The sequence below is a fragment of the Apis laboriosa genome, unplaced genomic scaffold (genome assembly GCF_014066325.1).
Source record: "Apis laboriosa isolate Shangri-la unplaced genomic scaffold, ASM1406632v1 scaffold174_cov162, whole genome shotgun sequence".
NCBI lineage: Eukaryota > Metazoa > Arthropoda > Insecta > Hymenoptera > Apidae > Apis > Apis laboriosa.
In genome coordinates this window covers 198459-215022 of record NW_025222156.1, presented here as the reverse complement: position 1 = coordinate 215022, position 16564 = coordinate 198459, and the positions used below count along the sequence as shown (strand labels likewise).

Genomic DNA, 16564 nt, shown 5'->3' with positions numbered 1-16564 from the left:
TCTTCTTCTTCTTCTTCACCCTTCTTCGCACTCGTGCACACCAACAATTCCAATTGTTCCAACTTCTTTCATCCAAAACAAAAAAAAAAAAAAAAAAAAAAAAGAACTCGCTCAAAAGTATTACGAACTTCTCGCACTGATATTAAATAAATCACCCATCATCTCCGTCCCTTCAAACTTCACTGATGCACGAAAACGACGGGCGACAAGAACACGACCTCGATCGAACGAGCTCCACCGACAACCGATTTCGGGGTCCAGGATCGGGGTCTTGGAAACTGATGGAACCGCGTCAGAGAAACGACGACGGATGACGTCTCGAGGTTGGCGTCTCCCGGCGAGAGATCGACGGTTAGCTCGGCTCGATCGTCCCGTATCACGAGAGGTCGACGTCGTTGGTGGCTGGAAGTGGTGCCTCGACCCGCGAGCACGGGCCACCGATTGGTCCGTTGGCACTTTTGAAGGCGGGATCAGGAGGCAACGGCGGAAAAACAACAAAAACGAGGAGCGGGAGGATTTAACCTATAGCCGGCACGTTTGACGCGGCGCTTCGCCGACGACGCTCGTCGCGGCGCCTGCGCGCGCCCCTTCGCGTCGGTTGACGCCTGGCCAAAGCTCCAACCCCCCACCCCGTGTTACGTCGCCACGAGACGACGCCTACCTTCTCCAACTGAACGTCGTGCAATTGTTGATCGTTGGCTACGTGGTAGTGAAACCCGTCTCTTTCTCAATTTCCACCCTTCTTTCTCCCGTCTGCTTCGAGCATCCCCTTTATCGGAGCGGAGTTGAACGATACCCGGCGTTGCTGAAGAAAAGTCGAATCCACGAGGAAGCGGAGCGATTCGACGAAAAAATGCCTTTTGAGTTAGGTCGCAGCAGATCTTTTTTCGAGGATTGATCGATCCGGAGAAGGGGATAATTGGATGTAGTGGATGAGAGATTTCGGCGTGGAATGTGTCGATGCAACGTTATTTTAATCGAACGTCACTAATTTTTAGATGGATGGATCGATTTCTGAACAATGGGACGTTAATGTATGACATAATACACGACAGATTCTATTGTTCAATCCATATTCGTAATGTTTGTAATGGATAAATGATGAAAAGGGATAGAAATTCCATCGATAAATGTCAAACCGAATTCTCCTAACGTGGAACGGCTCGAATAGCATCTTGTATTCCCGCGACGTCGTCAAAGAGTCGTGCTCTGAAAAGACTAGTTAACGGAGCAATTAATCGTCCGATCGAACTTCCGATTCCTGAAGTGTTCCCCCGGACAAATCGAGCGAAATCTACTACCCGGCCGGTTTAGTGGTGAATAGCATCGCAGTGGCCTCGATAATAGCGGCGAAGTCGGTATTCTGGTGGTAATGCTAGTGGTAGTGATGGTGGTGAAGGTGGTGGTGGTGATGGTGGTTGTGGTGGTAGTGAATTCACTCGGAGGGGTTGCCAGGTCCGCCATGCTGGATTCCTACCGTCGAACGACCCTGTGGTTTTCCCGTAATCGTTGCCAGGGATGCAACCAGGCATTCTCACCCCTCCACAGGAACCCTCGAGGAACTCGAGGCCACGCCCCATAGCTCGAAGGCGGACCAATGACGCCTGGATGTCGCGACGCGGCCGTCCACCAATAGGATTACCCTCTGATACGGTCTTTCGCTTGTCAATGACTGCTGCACGAACACCCTCGCCTACCTCTCGCTGGGGTGCTTTTCAATTTCGGAGCCCGTATCCTCATAAACGCAGCCAACCGCCCGTCCACCCACCCCCAACACACAGCAACCCTTCGATAACCGGCCGTGTATACACCGTGTGGAAACGGTGAGCGAGTGTGCGAGCGGACGCTTTGTCGAGTTTCCAGGGGCGGATACAAAGGGGATGATTAAAAAAGATGCCCAGGGAGGACGAGTCGCGGTGAGGAGTATCGTGAATCGAAGGTGAGAAACACTGAGGGAAATTGTTGTCGGGGTGAAGGGTGCTTCCGGTAATTGGAATTGATGACTAAGGATTTGGGGGATTTAAATGGAAAAATTGATGGAGTACGGTATATCCTTGGCTTCCAGGTCTTATATTTTCTTCTGGAAATTTAATTGCGCTAAATCTTTAATCAAGTCGAGAACACAAGAAAGATTGTATATATCGGAATGAAGTTTTTTTTTTTTTTCTTTTTAGGAAAATATTATTTCGTCTCTGTTTCATTATTATTATTTCCTACAATTTTGTTTTACATATATGTTCGTGTGTCTTACCGTTTAGAAAATTCAATTTCCTGGGTTTCGAAAATTCTTCGTCCATCCGTGGCACAAGCACAAGCGAACACTGTTTTATCAGTCATCCGCCGAGATACGATGGACCATTCATGTGCAGATAGATGCCGCGTAAAGTGCATGCGTGTTTATGAATATATCCGGCAAGCGAATCATGTGCACTTACACACGAGCGATTGATACGAGGGTGAGTTGGGTTTTCGTACAGGGAAAGAGACGTTCCGCGTGTATACGTATGCTCATAAATAGAAGCAACCATCCATCTACTGATTAAAATGAGCGGAAAACGCGTACAGGGGATGAATAAATACAGACGTATGGTAGGTGGGCATGCGTGGCCATCAAAAACATTTTTCGTACGTACAATGGAAAAAATATGCGGTCGACGGTTAGTTTGCCAATTATTTCGAACAGTTAGTTTGCCAATTATATCCGTTTACCTGTGAAATTGCGAGGAAATAGAAGTTACAATCGCGTGAAATACATTTATTAATTTAAAAATGAAAAATATTCTGGTTTATGGAGAGATCAATTTGAACGAGGCTTTTTTATTCCATATTTCTTGGTTGAGATGCAAAAAGATTTAATTCGTATCTAATATTTATTTTATCAAATAATGTCTTTTACTATTAATTATATTTATCGTGTAATATTTATTTAAATAAAAGAAAATTAATACGAAAATTTTATTTGAAAATTGCTTTTTATCAACGATAATAATTAAAATTGAGTAAGTCGTCGTTTGATTTCTTTATATATGTATATATATCCACTATTTAATTATTTATTTAAACAGAATTAAATTGATCTTAATATTTAGATTGCACTTAGTCAAAGATTATTTCATACAATATCAAATGTATATTTTTAACATAAAAGTCTTAGAACAATATTATCGTATAAGGTATTTAATTTCTTTCAACTTTCAAATAAATATGATAAAAAAACTATTGAAAAATTCTAAGACTTTTGAACGGCTGCATATATTTAAAGATGAATATTAACGATGTGGGAAAAAATTATATTTCCTTGCAAAAATATTCTTCTTGTTTAATTAACAATGCTTCTTCTATTTACAGTACGTCCACTATTATCAATTAACATTTAAATTACATCTAATCAAATTAAAAATTTACAATCTAACACACTCTGAGTAAAGTCTCTCTTAAATAACATATTATGTCTCATTTATGTAAAAGATCTTTCATACAAACATTAGACAATAAAATCTATCATTTCGAAATTTATTTGGAAGTCGATGGCATTGAGACTGGGTAATTTTCTCCAAATTTTTTTCTTAAAAAATTATCTATAACTGCACACGCATTTTCGACCACGACCATTATTTCAGGCTCAGCATCGATTATCACCAAGACTTTACGGTAATGTCTAAGTATAGATTTGCTCCGCCTATGGAAATCCTTGATCCGATTTCTGATATATTCGAAAGTGACGGATACTCTCTCTGTAGCTTTCACGCTTTTTGCCATTTCTCGGTCGGTCATTACGGAATTTCGAACATGCAGAAGTAAGACGAGATCAGGTGCTCGTATTTCTTTATCAAAAACTTTACCTTGTTTCTTATCCCGGGGAAATCCGCTTATAAAGAATCCTTTCTTCTTGTGAATGTTCTCCAGCATCTTTATCGCGATCAATTCCACTAATACATCCTCTGGCACCAGTTGACCCCTCGACAAATAACGTGCCAGAGCGTAGGCCTTATCCGATCGTTTGGACACTTCGTTTCGAATAATATCCGTGGATATTATACGTTCGAAACCGTACTTCTCCGCCACGTGTGTGGTTATTGTCCCTGAAATGATCGATTATTAGTTACGGAATGAAAAGACTTTCGTTTTTTTTTGTTTCACAATTTTTAGAAAATCTAACTGGGATTTAACGAAATGAGAATAGATCGTAAGTGAGATAGATAAAATTTTAAAACGAATAAAATGATAATTAGAAACGAGAGTAAAAAAATAAAATAATATAATATTGACACGATAATAACAATAGATGATAATAAAATAACGTGATTTTCATATTTCATATTTTTATTATTTTCATTAAATATATTTCTTTAGAATATCTCTCAAGTATATTTCTTTTGCGTTAACTTTATTTATTCTATTATTTATCTTCAAAAAATTCAACGTGAAATATGAAAAAAAAAAAGTTAAAATTTAACGAAGTTCTAAGGTTATGTGATAATGAAATAAATATAATAACTTTTTCCAGATCCCGGTCCTCCAATGATGAAAATGATGGGTAATTTCGATCGTTTGATAGGGGACGTGTCAACATTGATACCTTTGGGAAGAGAAAGACTTAAAGGATCGGTAGGCCTCATATAATTGCCCATCGAATCAATCGTTTGAGATTTTTTTATAATTTTAAAACTACGTTTTCTTTTTATGATCATTAACAAAATAGAATATTTAAATATTCTCCCTATTTATGTTATTTAACGTAAAAATTTCTGTTCAAATATTCGGTTTTTGAAATTACGTTTTGTTAATTTGAAGTTTGTTTTTAATCTTTATTAATATAAAATGTGAATACTTTCAAGCAAAATATGGGATAAAATGGAAGCAAGATGTGTTCTGAAGTTCAGTTTAATCGTTACTGTAGCAAGATTCCTTCTTCACCGATTATCGATATTTTGCTTTCAATATTTACCTATAAAAAAAACTGATTATCATAATTCTCAAGTATGTCAATTAAAATTTATTATATGTATTAATATTTATATTATACGGATTATACTAAATTCAATCTTCAAATTTTTCAATCAATCAAATCTTTTCTCATATATGAATTTCTATTTTTCTGACAGTAGATAAAATTTGACTATTTGTTGATAAGAAATTCATAATAATCACGAAATGTAAATAAATTTTAATAAAAGAGAAGAAAAAGTATCTAAATAAAGATTTGTTTTACTTACTTTTCATTTTTAAAATTGCACAAACATCTATGATATAATATACCATTTATGAGAAACATTTTAAACGAAAAAGAACATGATTCATAGTTTCGAATTATCTCTGACATATGTTAACTCGATTAAATCACTGTTTCTAAGTTGTTTTTTAATCAGTGAGAATATTTAATGTTCACACCGTGGGTGGTCATTCGAAAAAACATTACTGTACTTTTATATTCGGTATCGTGGAGCTAGACAATAAATTACACCAATGAAAGTTTCATTGGCGCGACATACCTCTTTCGACATTACTTAATTCATTTTGACACACGAAAATAAATTTCTAATCGACGATCGATAGTAAAGGAATGCTGATTGATTCGAATTCAAACATTGAAAATTTTTGACATACAATTCATTTCCTAAAGGACTATTGCTCGATATATCATAATAAATAACATTTTATGAATTCTTCACGATAAAGCAAAGAAATTAATATTCTAGGAAATAAAGTATTTACGTGACATTTCAGAGAAATATAAAAATATAATCTCAAAAGTCACGCCATTTATTATTCATAATGCATAATACAATCATTCTAAACAGTACATAAGATCGAATAGTAAAAAAGCATGTAAGGGAACATTGTATTAATCCTGATTTCCCGCAGTGCCTGATAGAAATCTATTCGAGGTTCAGAATAGAATTTCTCGTGATCTTATAAATTCAAATTATCTACGGTTCGATGACTAATGCAACTATGGAAATATCCAAGTAGTACAGGCAAGCGAATAAACACGCGGTTCGTTCAAAGTAAAATGATCAAATATTCAAGGCTGTTATTCAATGTATTGCCAATGTATTGATATATGGCAAAATTATATTGCACAAAAGTTACACGCATGATGACAATGCGTAAATATACTTATAATTTGATCGAAATTATCGTTGTGTAATTAACCATCCTTTGTTACAAAAAAGACAAAAAGCTACAAAGTCTTGGATTATATAAGACTTCTTCAGTATCGATGATAAATAGTCAAATGGTATTATACAATAATTTGTATAATACACTCATATATCCACTTATAATATATCCACGAGATCACGTTTTTTTAAATAAATGTATCCAATCTCCAAAAATTTTATGCCCAATAAAAGCTATTATCGTATCAGATTTATGATCGTTCCAATTGATGAAAGATAGATTAGATAAACGAATGATATATTTAATCCATACAAAAGAGTAATAATATATACATTTTCCACAATGGCTCGTATTTTAATACGCAAAGGGTTAGAAACGTCGAAGCAAATTCCATTCCACTCCGTGCTTTAACAGATAAACATACCCCTATTTAGCACACAAACATACATCTTCTCCCTCCCGGTAAGAAGATGTATCTGCTGTACCTTTCCGGAGCCAACGTAAGAAATTCCTATCTATACGCGTATATATAACCGTGTATATAACAGATATCCATAAACTATATCGATAATATTAATCTTCGAGAAGCACAATGCGATTTTGAATACAATCAGAGCACGTTGTATATCCCCCCGGTGCCTTATCGACCTTTATAATTTGCAAATTCGACGTCCTGTAAAAAGATAGAAAGAGAGAGAGAAAGAAAGAGAGAGTGGGAGAGATCAAGATACATTTATATTCCGTCTGTTTACCGAATGCAATAAACCCCGAACTATATACCGTATCGCTTCTCGAGATACAATGTACGAGATTACAAATTCTTGCAAAACTTGATGCCGTAGGGGCATAGTCAGTCTTGTGCATCTATGAAACAGATACAAATACTCACGTTCTTCTACATACGCGCAGAGGCTGAGTTTGAGGCGACTTTTCTCGAAGAGGAAGTCGTATATTCGTTTGAAACCTGGGAAACAAACTCTAACCAGGGTTAGATCAAGAGTACGGTGAATTGATTTTCCCTCGAACAAGAATTAAGATCATTAAAGTCCTCTGGTTACTGTGACTCGTTCCATAAGCCACGCTCCGATAACATCGAATGGGGCGATAAATTAGAACAATTATGGAAAATGGACACGGTCGATCGATGATGTCTGTGCACTGAAAAAAATTATATCTGTTAGAATTAGAATACGAATTCACGGTAAAAGCTGAACCAGATACAAAAATTAGTAATAGAGAGATTAGAAGGTGGATATTGGATATTGGAGATTGAAATTGAAACACGTTGTAATTACGGATATAATATTTTATGTCGTTGTTTCTCCAAATTCTGTGGAGATATGATAAGAAACACGAATTTTTTGGGAAATTTATTCGAATTATGCACATAGGGAATAGATAACGATTCATTATAAACGATGAATAATTTCATCGTAATTAATTTTACCTTATAATTATGGAATGATATGGAGGAATGCGTTGAAACTATGGTAAGCAGGATGTTTAAGCTTCCATCGAGAATCGATATCTTCCGTTTTACCGGTGGAATCACCATGTGTCTAGATTGAATCTAATGATTTCAGAACAGGTTACGCAGCCGTGTTCAAAGGATCGTGGAAGAGACCCAGCGTCGCATTAAATTTTATCGGTTGTTCCACGTGAAATAATCGTGGATAGTAATTTCTCAAAACGAGCTTCAATGACCCTCCGATAGATTCATTGTGATTGAATTACTTTCCTTAATTGTGTATACCGATGATAAAGAAATTATGGCTCGACATAGGTATCTGTAAATTAAAAGAAAGAATGTTGAAGTCGATATTTTTTTTTAGATTTAGAATTAAACCTCTTTCTCCTTTCACACAAGTTTATTTCACATAGATTTCCTCAGATCAGTTTATACTTGCCTAATAAGATTAATCAATGTTCCATTTAAAGCGGCTTTTGTATCATCGAGTTGGTGGAATTTACACTAAGGAGACCTTATTCTGCCAAGATCAATGAGCAGCATAGTACAAATGAAGACAAATAGCTGTCACTGAATGAAGTTGAAAAAGTAGAAAATATAGAAATTGGATCGATCCTTGAATTTATCGGTCACGTATTTAAATTTCAATGTTTTGGAATGAATAACTGCGAAATAGAAATATTTCGACGTTTCCCATCGATCAACTGAAAGAAAAACAAGCAACCGTTTGTAACTTTACTACGTCTCTTAATTTTAAAATAAATATTACGCATTCAAGCTTACCTTTTATATCGATATTCTTATTATGAAGTACGTTTAACGTATTCGTATATAATTTAAATTACAAATATTCCTCTTTATTTTTTTCATTCGAATATTATACATGATATACATATTCGATTAATAACATTTCTTTTATCAAACTGCTGCAACAGAATTTTATTTTCTCAATTTTCTCATCAAAGAAAATCTTTGGTTTTTTAAGAACTTCCCACTTAAATAATTATCACATTTTCTATCATTTATACTTATTTTCCATCATTTGTTGAAAATTAATTATATTGCGATAATAGCAGCTACCTAACAAACACGATCGACCGACCATGCAATCGCCTTAGAGACAATTGTTTCTTAAGTGTCTAGGCGTATTATACAATAGGCCGTAATAATACAATAAGGCACGTACACGAGCTGTTAATAAACAAAGAATCGCGTACTAGTCTAAATTACACGAAAATATTACTGCACGACCTTTACTTTTTACCATATTCTGATATTTAATTTTTTTCTCTATCAACGTTTTACAACTCGACGCGGTAATTATCAGTCGTGTAAGTACTTTACATGATCCTGCTTTCACCGCGCGCTTTCGTTTTTACTTAACGTTCCGTTCCTTCTTTTTTTTTTTTTCTTTTTTTTTCTCTTTCTCTCTCTTTCCTTTTTCACTGTCGTAACTAGAAGAACGATTTATACGCCGATCGTTCCTCCATTTTCTTACTCTGTCGTTTTCCCTCCGTGGAGATAGATTCGTGCGATGATAATTGGTAGATTGACAAACGATTTTTGGGCGCCACGATTCCTAGAATCATTCGATTAGAAAATTTATTTAGGAAAGAAAGGTATTTTGGTATCAATTTTATGAAATTGAAGTTGTTTTGAAGAAACATGGAAAACGAATGATTTTTGATGAATAAAATATCTTTTATGAGACGTTTAACAGCTTTGTAATTTGAGAAAAGGATGTGGAGAATAAATATTTTGGAAAATAAAAGGAGATGATTTTGTTTGTTTTTTCTTTAAATATCTAATATTTAATATAATATATTTTTTAATATTATCTTTTTCTTTTAAAGATATTTTATTCTTTTTTTTTTTCAGAAAAACTTGATATATTTTAATACTCTTGAAAGCGAGAAACTGGAATAAAGTAATATTATCGATCGATTTATTAATCTGGAATAATCTGGATTAGTGTCAAGTACGATTGATTTAGAATTCTTGGAAATGTTTTGACGTGATTTTTAAAATATTCGATTCTACTTTGGTCCATTTGAAATTCTTAGTGCATGGGCAACGATATAATTTATCAAGCGTATAATTTATGTACAATTTAAACAGCAATATATGTTACATTTTTTTCGTAGTCCATTAGATATAAAATTTAGACTTGCGAAATTTAATTGCATTACGCGTGTGACAAATTTTAGTACAAAAGTCTGGTACAATATATTACAATATATTGGACAGCAAGTATCAATTAATGAGATATATGATCGAGAAGTAATATTATAATAAATGCCTTAGCAATATAAAATATATAAATTTTAATTTTAATTTTAATATTTAAAGTTGTGCGTAGCAGATGTGATAATACATTTATTTTATTATTATTACTAAAAATATAAACTATTCCCTAAGCTAGTTTCCCAATATGGATGCAGGCCTATAAAAAGACAACTTGAATATTTTGAAGAACAATTAAAAATTAAATTTTATTTAAAATTAAATACTAAATCTCTTTATATATTTCTTGAACAAAAATCTTCAAGATATCGAGGTGTGGCACAAAATATTAAAACCTGTAAACAATAAACCACGATTAATTTACAATAAGTATTGAATTATACTGGTGATAAATAAAAATAAATAATTATTAATAAACGAAATTAACAATATTGTATTATGAAAAAAAAAATGTATATCATAAATCAAAAAATTAGAAAACGAAAATCATTCATATGGATCATTCTGTAGTCACGGTTGTGTTCAGAAATGTCGAAGCTTAGATGGGTGTGCTCCTTTCTCTCTCCCTTGCGTACATATACGTATCTTCAGCCCCGATCTATTTGCCGAACCACTCCTATCGATGTATCACGACGTGCACTCGACGCTGATGCAACTCTATTAATGACGCTAAATGGCGCTCTCGACGTCACAAAAGTGGCACACGCCCGACGTTCGACCAGGGTATTCGTGTGTTCGCTAAAATGCGGTTTTCGACGTGAAAACGCCTCCAGGAATTTTCATACGATCGATCGACGATGTGACGCAATCCTATCAGTCTGGGTTACGGATCGATTTTTTCTTTACTTCACAGAGAAACGAACAACGTGTCTTGATTTTCCGGTTGAACGATCTTTCGATAGAAAAATTGAAAACGTAAAACGTATTCTCAGAATCCTTTTAATTCACATGATATTAATAATTAATTTATATTTTTCTTACCTTAAGAATTTTATTCAAGACTTTTCACGTTTTCAACGTTTAAATCATTCAATTGATTTGAGAATTTTTAGAATATGATGCGAATGTATTAAAACTCCGAAGAGAGTTTTGTAATAAAATTTATAATACGTATAATAATTATTAAATTCCCGGGAAATAAATGAGGATGAATTTTGATGGATTCCTTAATGGAGGTTTCTTAGACGCTATTTTCAAAGATTGCTTCGAATGATACTTTGCGTTGTGAAAGGTATATTATAGCGACATATTTAAGAGTAAAGTTTGTGTATCTGAAATATCGTGAAATAACAAAGGATTAATAATTAGATACGTAGTTATCCAAATGTTTTGTTTACATAGTTAAATCGTATACACATTACAGATCATCATCTAGTAAAATGTTTATAATTGAATTTCTAATATTATGAAGTTAGAGAATATTTTGAATACAATGTTTCAACGTGAAAAAGAAGAGTTAAACCGTAATTACCCATTAAAAAGTCAACTGATAGTGAGCGGTTTAGTTACTTAAAATAGATAATTATTCTATTTTATTTAAACAACAACGAAAATAGAACACTGAAAATGATTTAATGATAGTATTTATCTGAAACCATAACCTTACTGATACCAAATATATTACCAAGATATTCTAAGGTAGCATTTAAACATTTATAAAATTTTTGTTAAAATATACTGAACATATTTACATACATGAGTTATAATTTTATTTATCATTCTATATTCATCAAATTTTTCAATTTTTATAATGGTTGTTATTTTATATCGCGACATGTTTAATAATAATGTATTATACTAGATAAATTTTAATTATACTGAAATTCAAGCAAATCATCCGAATTTGATTAACAAATTCTTCGAAATACTGCAAGCAAATACTTTTAAAATTAATATTATTACTTTCATTATCTCGAATATATATATAATTATATATATAATTTATAATAGAAGAAGAAAAAAATTAGACAGAAAATATAACTTCTACATATTTTTTAATCTGGAAGATAAACATTTTTACAATATTAAATCTTAAAAAATTTAAAGTAAAGATTTCTCTTCGTTAGAATTATCGCAGAATGTTTAGACCCAATTTTAATATCTTCATTCCATCCTAACGTCTAAGCTCAAAAATTGTATTGCATAAAGCTCGTTCCTCGTAGCCGGACCGTGTCGCATTGAGAATACCTTAGATGTTTAGGTCATCGCCTAATATTAAACCTCGCTAGCAGCGATTGAGCTGTTCGTAGAGCGGATTTTAGCGATGAATTATGCCCGGGATGTTATTAACGCGTTATGAATTGCCCGTTTATTTCCATGCCTTAATAAATAACGGTCGGCGAATCTTGGAAAAATTGGAGCAACCGCGATGCTGCATCGCGTCAAGATATTTCTAAACGCGTTACGCAGATAAAAGTTGCACGGGCTCGCGTACAAAGAAACTATTTATTGCGATTTGCAAGGTAAATTGCGAGCAATTACTGCAATCTTGGCTTCTGAATGATACGTGCGCTCGATATGAGTTAACGTCGATGCACCGGGACAATCATCCGAAGAAGCTTGAATTAGTAATACCAAGGTAGAAAATGATTTTCCTTGGCTTCGAGATACACCTGGTAAACGGTAGCCGCGATTAAAACGCGAGGATTCAACGTTTCTCGAGGTATGCGGCGCTGGTGATGGGTCGTTCTTCCGTGATGGAGGAACAAATGTAACTCTGTAATCATTGTAACGCGACAGTGAAGAATAAGAAAAAGATAAAAGTCGATTGCGAAATGAAAAAGACTTTCTTTCGTCGAGAAATGTCTTGTTTAAATGAGAATTAAACGGAACAAGTTTATTCTATTAATGGAAGTCGAAGCATTACAATTTACAACTAAATAAATTACGAAAGTAAGGTAACGAGTGATTAGGGGGGGTCAGCTATTCTACTACGTAGGAGAGAAGAATTTCTACAGAAGAAACACAAACAGTTGAAAGTTAATTATTCAATTTATGACTTATTATTAGCTATAAATATTAGCGGGTAATTATCATTGCTATAGAATCGAGATGTTTATTAATTAAAAATTAATTAGCGAAAGGAATATATTGTGCTAATATTTACGTATTTAACATCGTGTAATTTAAAATTTCGCTTTCGAGGAGTGGCTTCGAATCACAGATCCCTCCGAGTATTGGTTAATGTAATATTGACGTGTTTTAAGTTATTACGCACGTATACCAAATGACTATTCGACATTTTAGACACGGTAAAATGGACGCGATCTCGACACGGAGCACTGCTTGCTCTTGTTTCGCTCGTTATTCAACGTGTAAATCAATCGATCGTTCTCGCTTCAGTGGAACAATTATGATGCAACGTTAATGATACCAATGGGTCGTGTCATCGAGTCAACGACACTGCCAGTAGAGATGATAAAAAAGCAGGTAGCTGTTGATTCACCATGCCATAATTGTATCCAATTGGTTTAATAAGTCTTGGACGATTATTTCGGAAAAAGGAAAAGGTTCGATCTAAAAATATCGCTATAGAATATCGATAAATAAATAAATAATAAAATTCGTTATTAATTCTGGTATAGATATTTTCATGAATTTTATCGTAAATTTATTCAATGAAATTTTTAATTTTAAAAGTATATATATATATATATACATGAATAATTTTCTATTTTTGTTGTTGAAGAAGAAATATTTCGCAAATGTTCGCGACTGTAAAATGCATAATATTTTGATTTTATATTTGAATATAAAATTTCATTGCTTATACTCAAAAACAGATTCTTTTAACAGTCCATTAAAATATCTCAATAAGCAAACGAGAAGCAAAGGTTAATTAAACAAAGTACATATTAATATAAATGTACATATTCGATTTTAAACAGAGAAAACAAATAAACGGTTTACAATTTTTTATGAATATTCATAGAAAAGCATGAAACATGCAAGTATCAAAAACTCGATTTCTTAAGTAACATCATTCATTCATTCGAATGAATAATTGATACGTTTGTAACATTTGAAGTAATATCGCAAATAATACCGCATCTTGTTTCGTGATTCGTCAAAGCGTGGAATCGGTCCAAAGAAAATGTCCGTGATTTTCAAATAAATAACACCTCCCTACATCCATTTCGCTTATCTTCGGTAACGATCGTTATTGATTTATGCACTTAATACCAGACCAAGATTTTATCGATAAAGGAACAAGCTTTATTATAAGATATTTTAACAATGATAAACATTTCATTTTGATATATGATTTGCAGCGCGAGTTAATCGCGAATGTCATCAACGCGAATCTGATTTTCACCTCATCTTGATTCTCTTATTGCAACAGGTATTCGTTTAATTTTCTTAGATTCGTTTCTTGCTAACCTTTCATTCCTGTTGGCTTTCAGCCAGCTAAATTTGTTTCTGATCATCATTCACAACACCTATATATATATATATATACACATCTTTTTTTGCCTCGTTGCTCTAATGTTGTTGCTATCCTTCAGTTTTTTTCTTCTGCTTCCCTTTCGCTCTTCGTACATTTTCCTTCTCCGTATCCAACATTCTCTCTCTCTCTCTCTTTTTCCCTTCCTTTCTCCCTATTCTTTCTTAATAACTGCAATAAACTGAGAAGATCGACGCCATTGTTGATCGAGGAAAATTCGCAAGCAACTCGATCGGAAATACATCTATCCCCGGTGGATCGGCGATCAAGAGGATGATCCAAACGCGATATATTTATATACGACGCGTAGACCAGAGGCTGATGAACGATGATGATATAACGAGGGAGATGCACTCCGGACGTCTCGTAGGAATGCAGCAATTTAGCGATATCAGCCAGACCGACGCGGCTAATTCTATCTACGCGCCACTCGATAATTTGCTCGGTGGAAAATTAGATCGGCACCGCTGAGAAATCGCTAATTACCGATCTCTCGTTCTCGTTCTCCCTTGATCACGCGTGAACCGATCCCATCCATCCAGTGCAGGAACACCTGGGGGAGGAAGGGATCTGTGGATTTCGAATTTCCTCGAAATTGGAGCATCGAAGTTGGATCGATTGAGCTGTACTGATTACCGACTATCCACCCGAGGAATAAGAACAGGTATGTAATAAAGAGTCCTATTGATCCATGGATTGTAATTTTGTTTGGAATTAGAGAGTAATTGGGGCAACGATATCGATCTTTGATCATTATGCTCGTTTCACCCATATATGCGCGTGGACGGAGTGAATTTGAAGTTGATTTTTAAACGAATTCGAAAAGTGAAGTTGATTAATTCGCGGAGGGAGAAAGGGATTTTATGCGGATCGTTTGATTTTATCGATGGTTCATAGGTTAATGAATGTAAATTGGCTTGATTAATTCGATTCGAGAAAGGGGTGTTTATGAATTTTATGGGGTGTTTGACTTTGTCGGTGATCTCTTTATAGATTGTTCTGATAGTAGTCGAAATGGCACATCTTGGTAAGGCTGATATAAAACGCTCAACGGAAACATTGTACGAGGATAATAAATCGATGGCCTCCACTCGAAATACAAACGGTACAAATACTCGTGGTGATATATTTCAGCATAGCGTGCTCGATTAGGCGATAAATAATCGAAAAGAAGCGGAACATTGGAGGTCTGGATATCAAGAACAGCAGATATTGTTGCGTTAATCTGCGAAAAATATATTTGTGACGTAAAGTGTAAATTTTACTTACAGATTACGTAATAAACGATTTGGAAATATTATTACCATAATATAATGTTATTAAATATATTAGATGGAAAGTATTACAATGTGGGAAGATGGAAGATTCTAATGTGAATATGTGAGTTTAAGTAGTGTGAAATATTAGTATCGTATTTCTGAAAGAGATTAATATCGTGTTACGTGCACGACGTGTCCGTGAAAAGTATCGTTCGCGTGGCGAATATTGTCTTTGATCAGGATATTCGTTGATAAAAATCAAGGGAAAAAATACTTTTTATAACATTAAAGAAAAAAAATTCAAATTTCGTTCAATAAAACTGGAATCAAATAAATTTCGTCGAGTGGTCAAAATAATCTGAAGCTTTTAATTAAAAAGGGAGAGGGAGGGGAAAAAAGAAGAAGTAAATTCATAATGAAAAATGGAAGTGAAAAAAAAAAAAATAAAATTAAAATTAATTAATCAAAATGATTCTAAGATCCATTTTAAAAATGTCGACAAATCATTTATAATCGAGAAGAGAATATCTCGAGCGAGCAAGAGCAAATCATCGAATCGATCGACACGCCATAAGCGAGATCGCGAGAAACACCGGTTCCGGTATTGATATCGATGCAGTTGATAATGTATAAATATTTAACGTTATTCAGGATGCGTCCATAACTACGATTACGCGTTATATCCACGTTTCGTATCATCAGCGATCTTTTCTTACGACCGGTTGCTCGCTCTGCTCCCTTTTTCCTTCCCGAGAGACGAGGGAAAGACTAAACCACGTTCGTCGAATCTCCTCGCTTCTCCGTTTTCGCTCGATACCTCGTCGGTATTAGAACTCTGGTAGAAGCGGTGACATCGGTTTTCGATATTATTCAACGATATTTATAGGATCGATTTTCAACGCCGCTTCGGAACGGATGATGCAGGAAAAGAAACGTATATAACAGTGTATTAAACTCGAGATAATATCTGCTGTGTTCCGAGATGGGATAAATTTACGGTGGATAAAGATTTTATTATATTTTTTT

General features: G+C 34.3%; 1 protein-coding gene across 2 annotated transcripts; it reads right to left on the bottom strand.

The window, feature by feature from the left end:
- Positions 1 to 3269: 3269 nt before the first annotated feature.
- Positions 3270 to 7901, bottom strand: LOC122711614 (adenylate kinase isoenzyme 1-like). Of its 2 annotated transcripts, XR_006346131.1 has the most exons (3): positions 7571 to 7901; positions 7013 to 7281; positions 3944 to 4082 (listed from the first exon to the last, which is right to left on the bottom strand). XR_006346131.1 is itself a non-coding variant. In XM_043930571.1 (2 exons), exons 1-2 carry the CDS (start codon positions 4689 to 4691, stop codon positions 3514 to 3516), a joined length of 762 nt encoding a protein of 253 aa, XP_043786506.1. In that variant the 3' UTR covers positions 3270 to 3513. The 2 variants fall into 2 exon arrangements, 1 of the variants encoding a protein (XP_043786506.1); XM_043930571.1 differs by lacking the exons at positions 7013 to 7281; positions 7571 to 7901 and adding an exon at positions 4499 to 4691 and having other exon boundaries at positions 3270 to 4082.
- Between the last annotated feature and the right edge of the window lie 8663 nt (positions 7902 to 16564).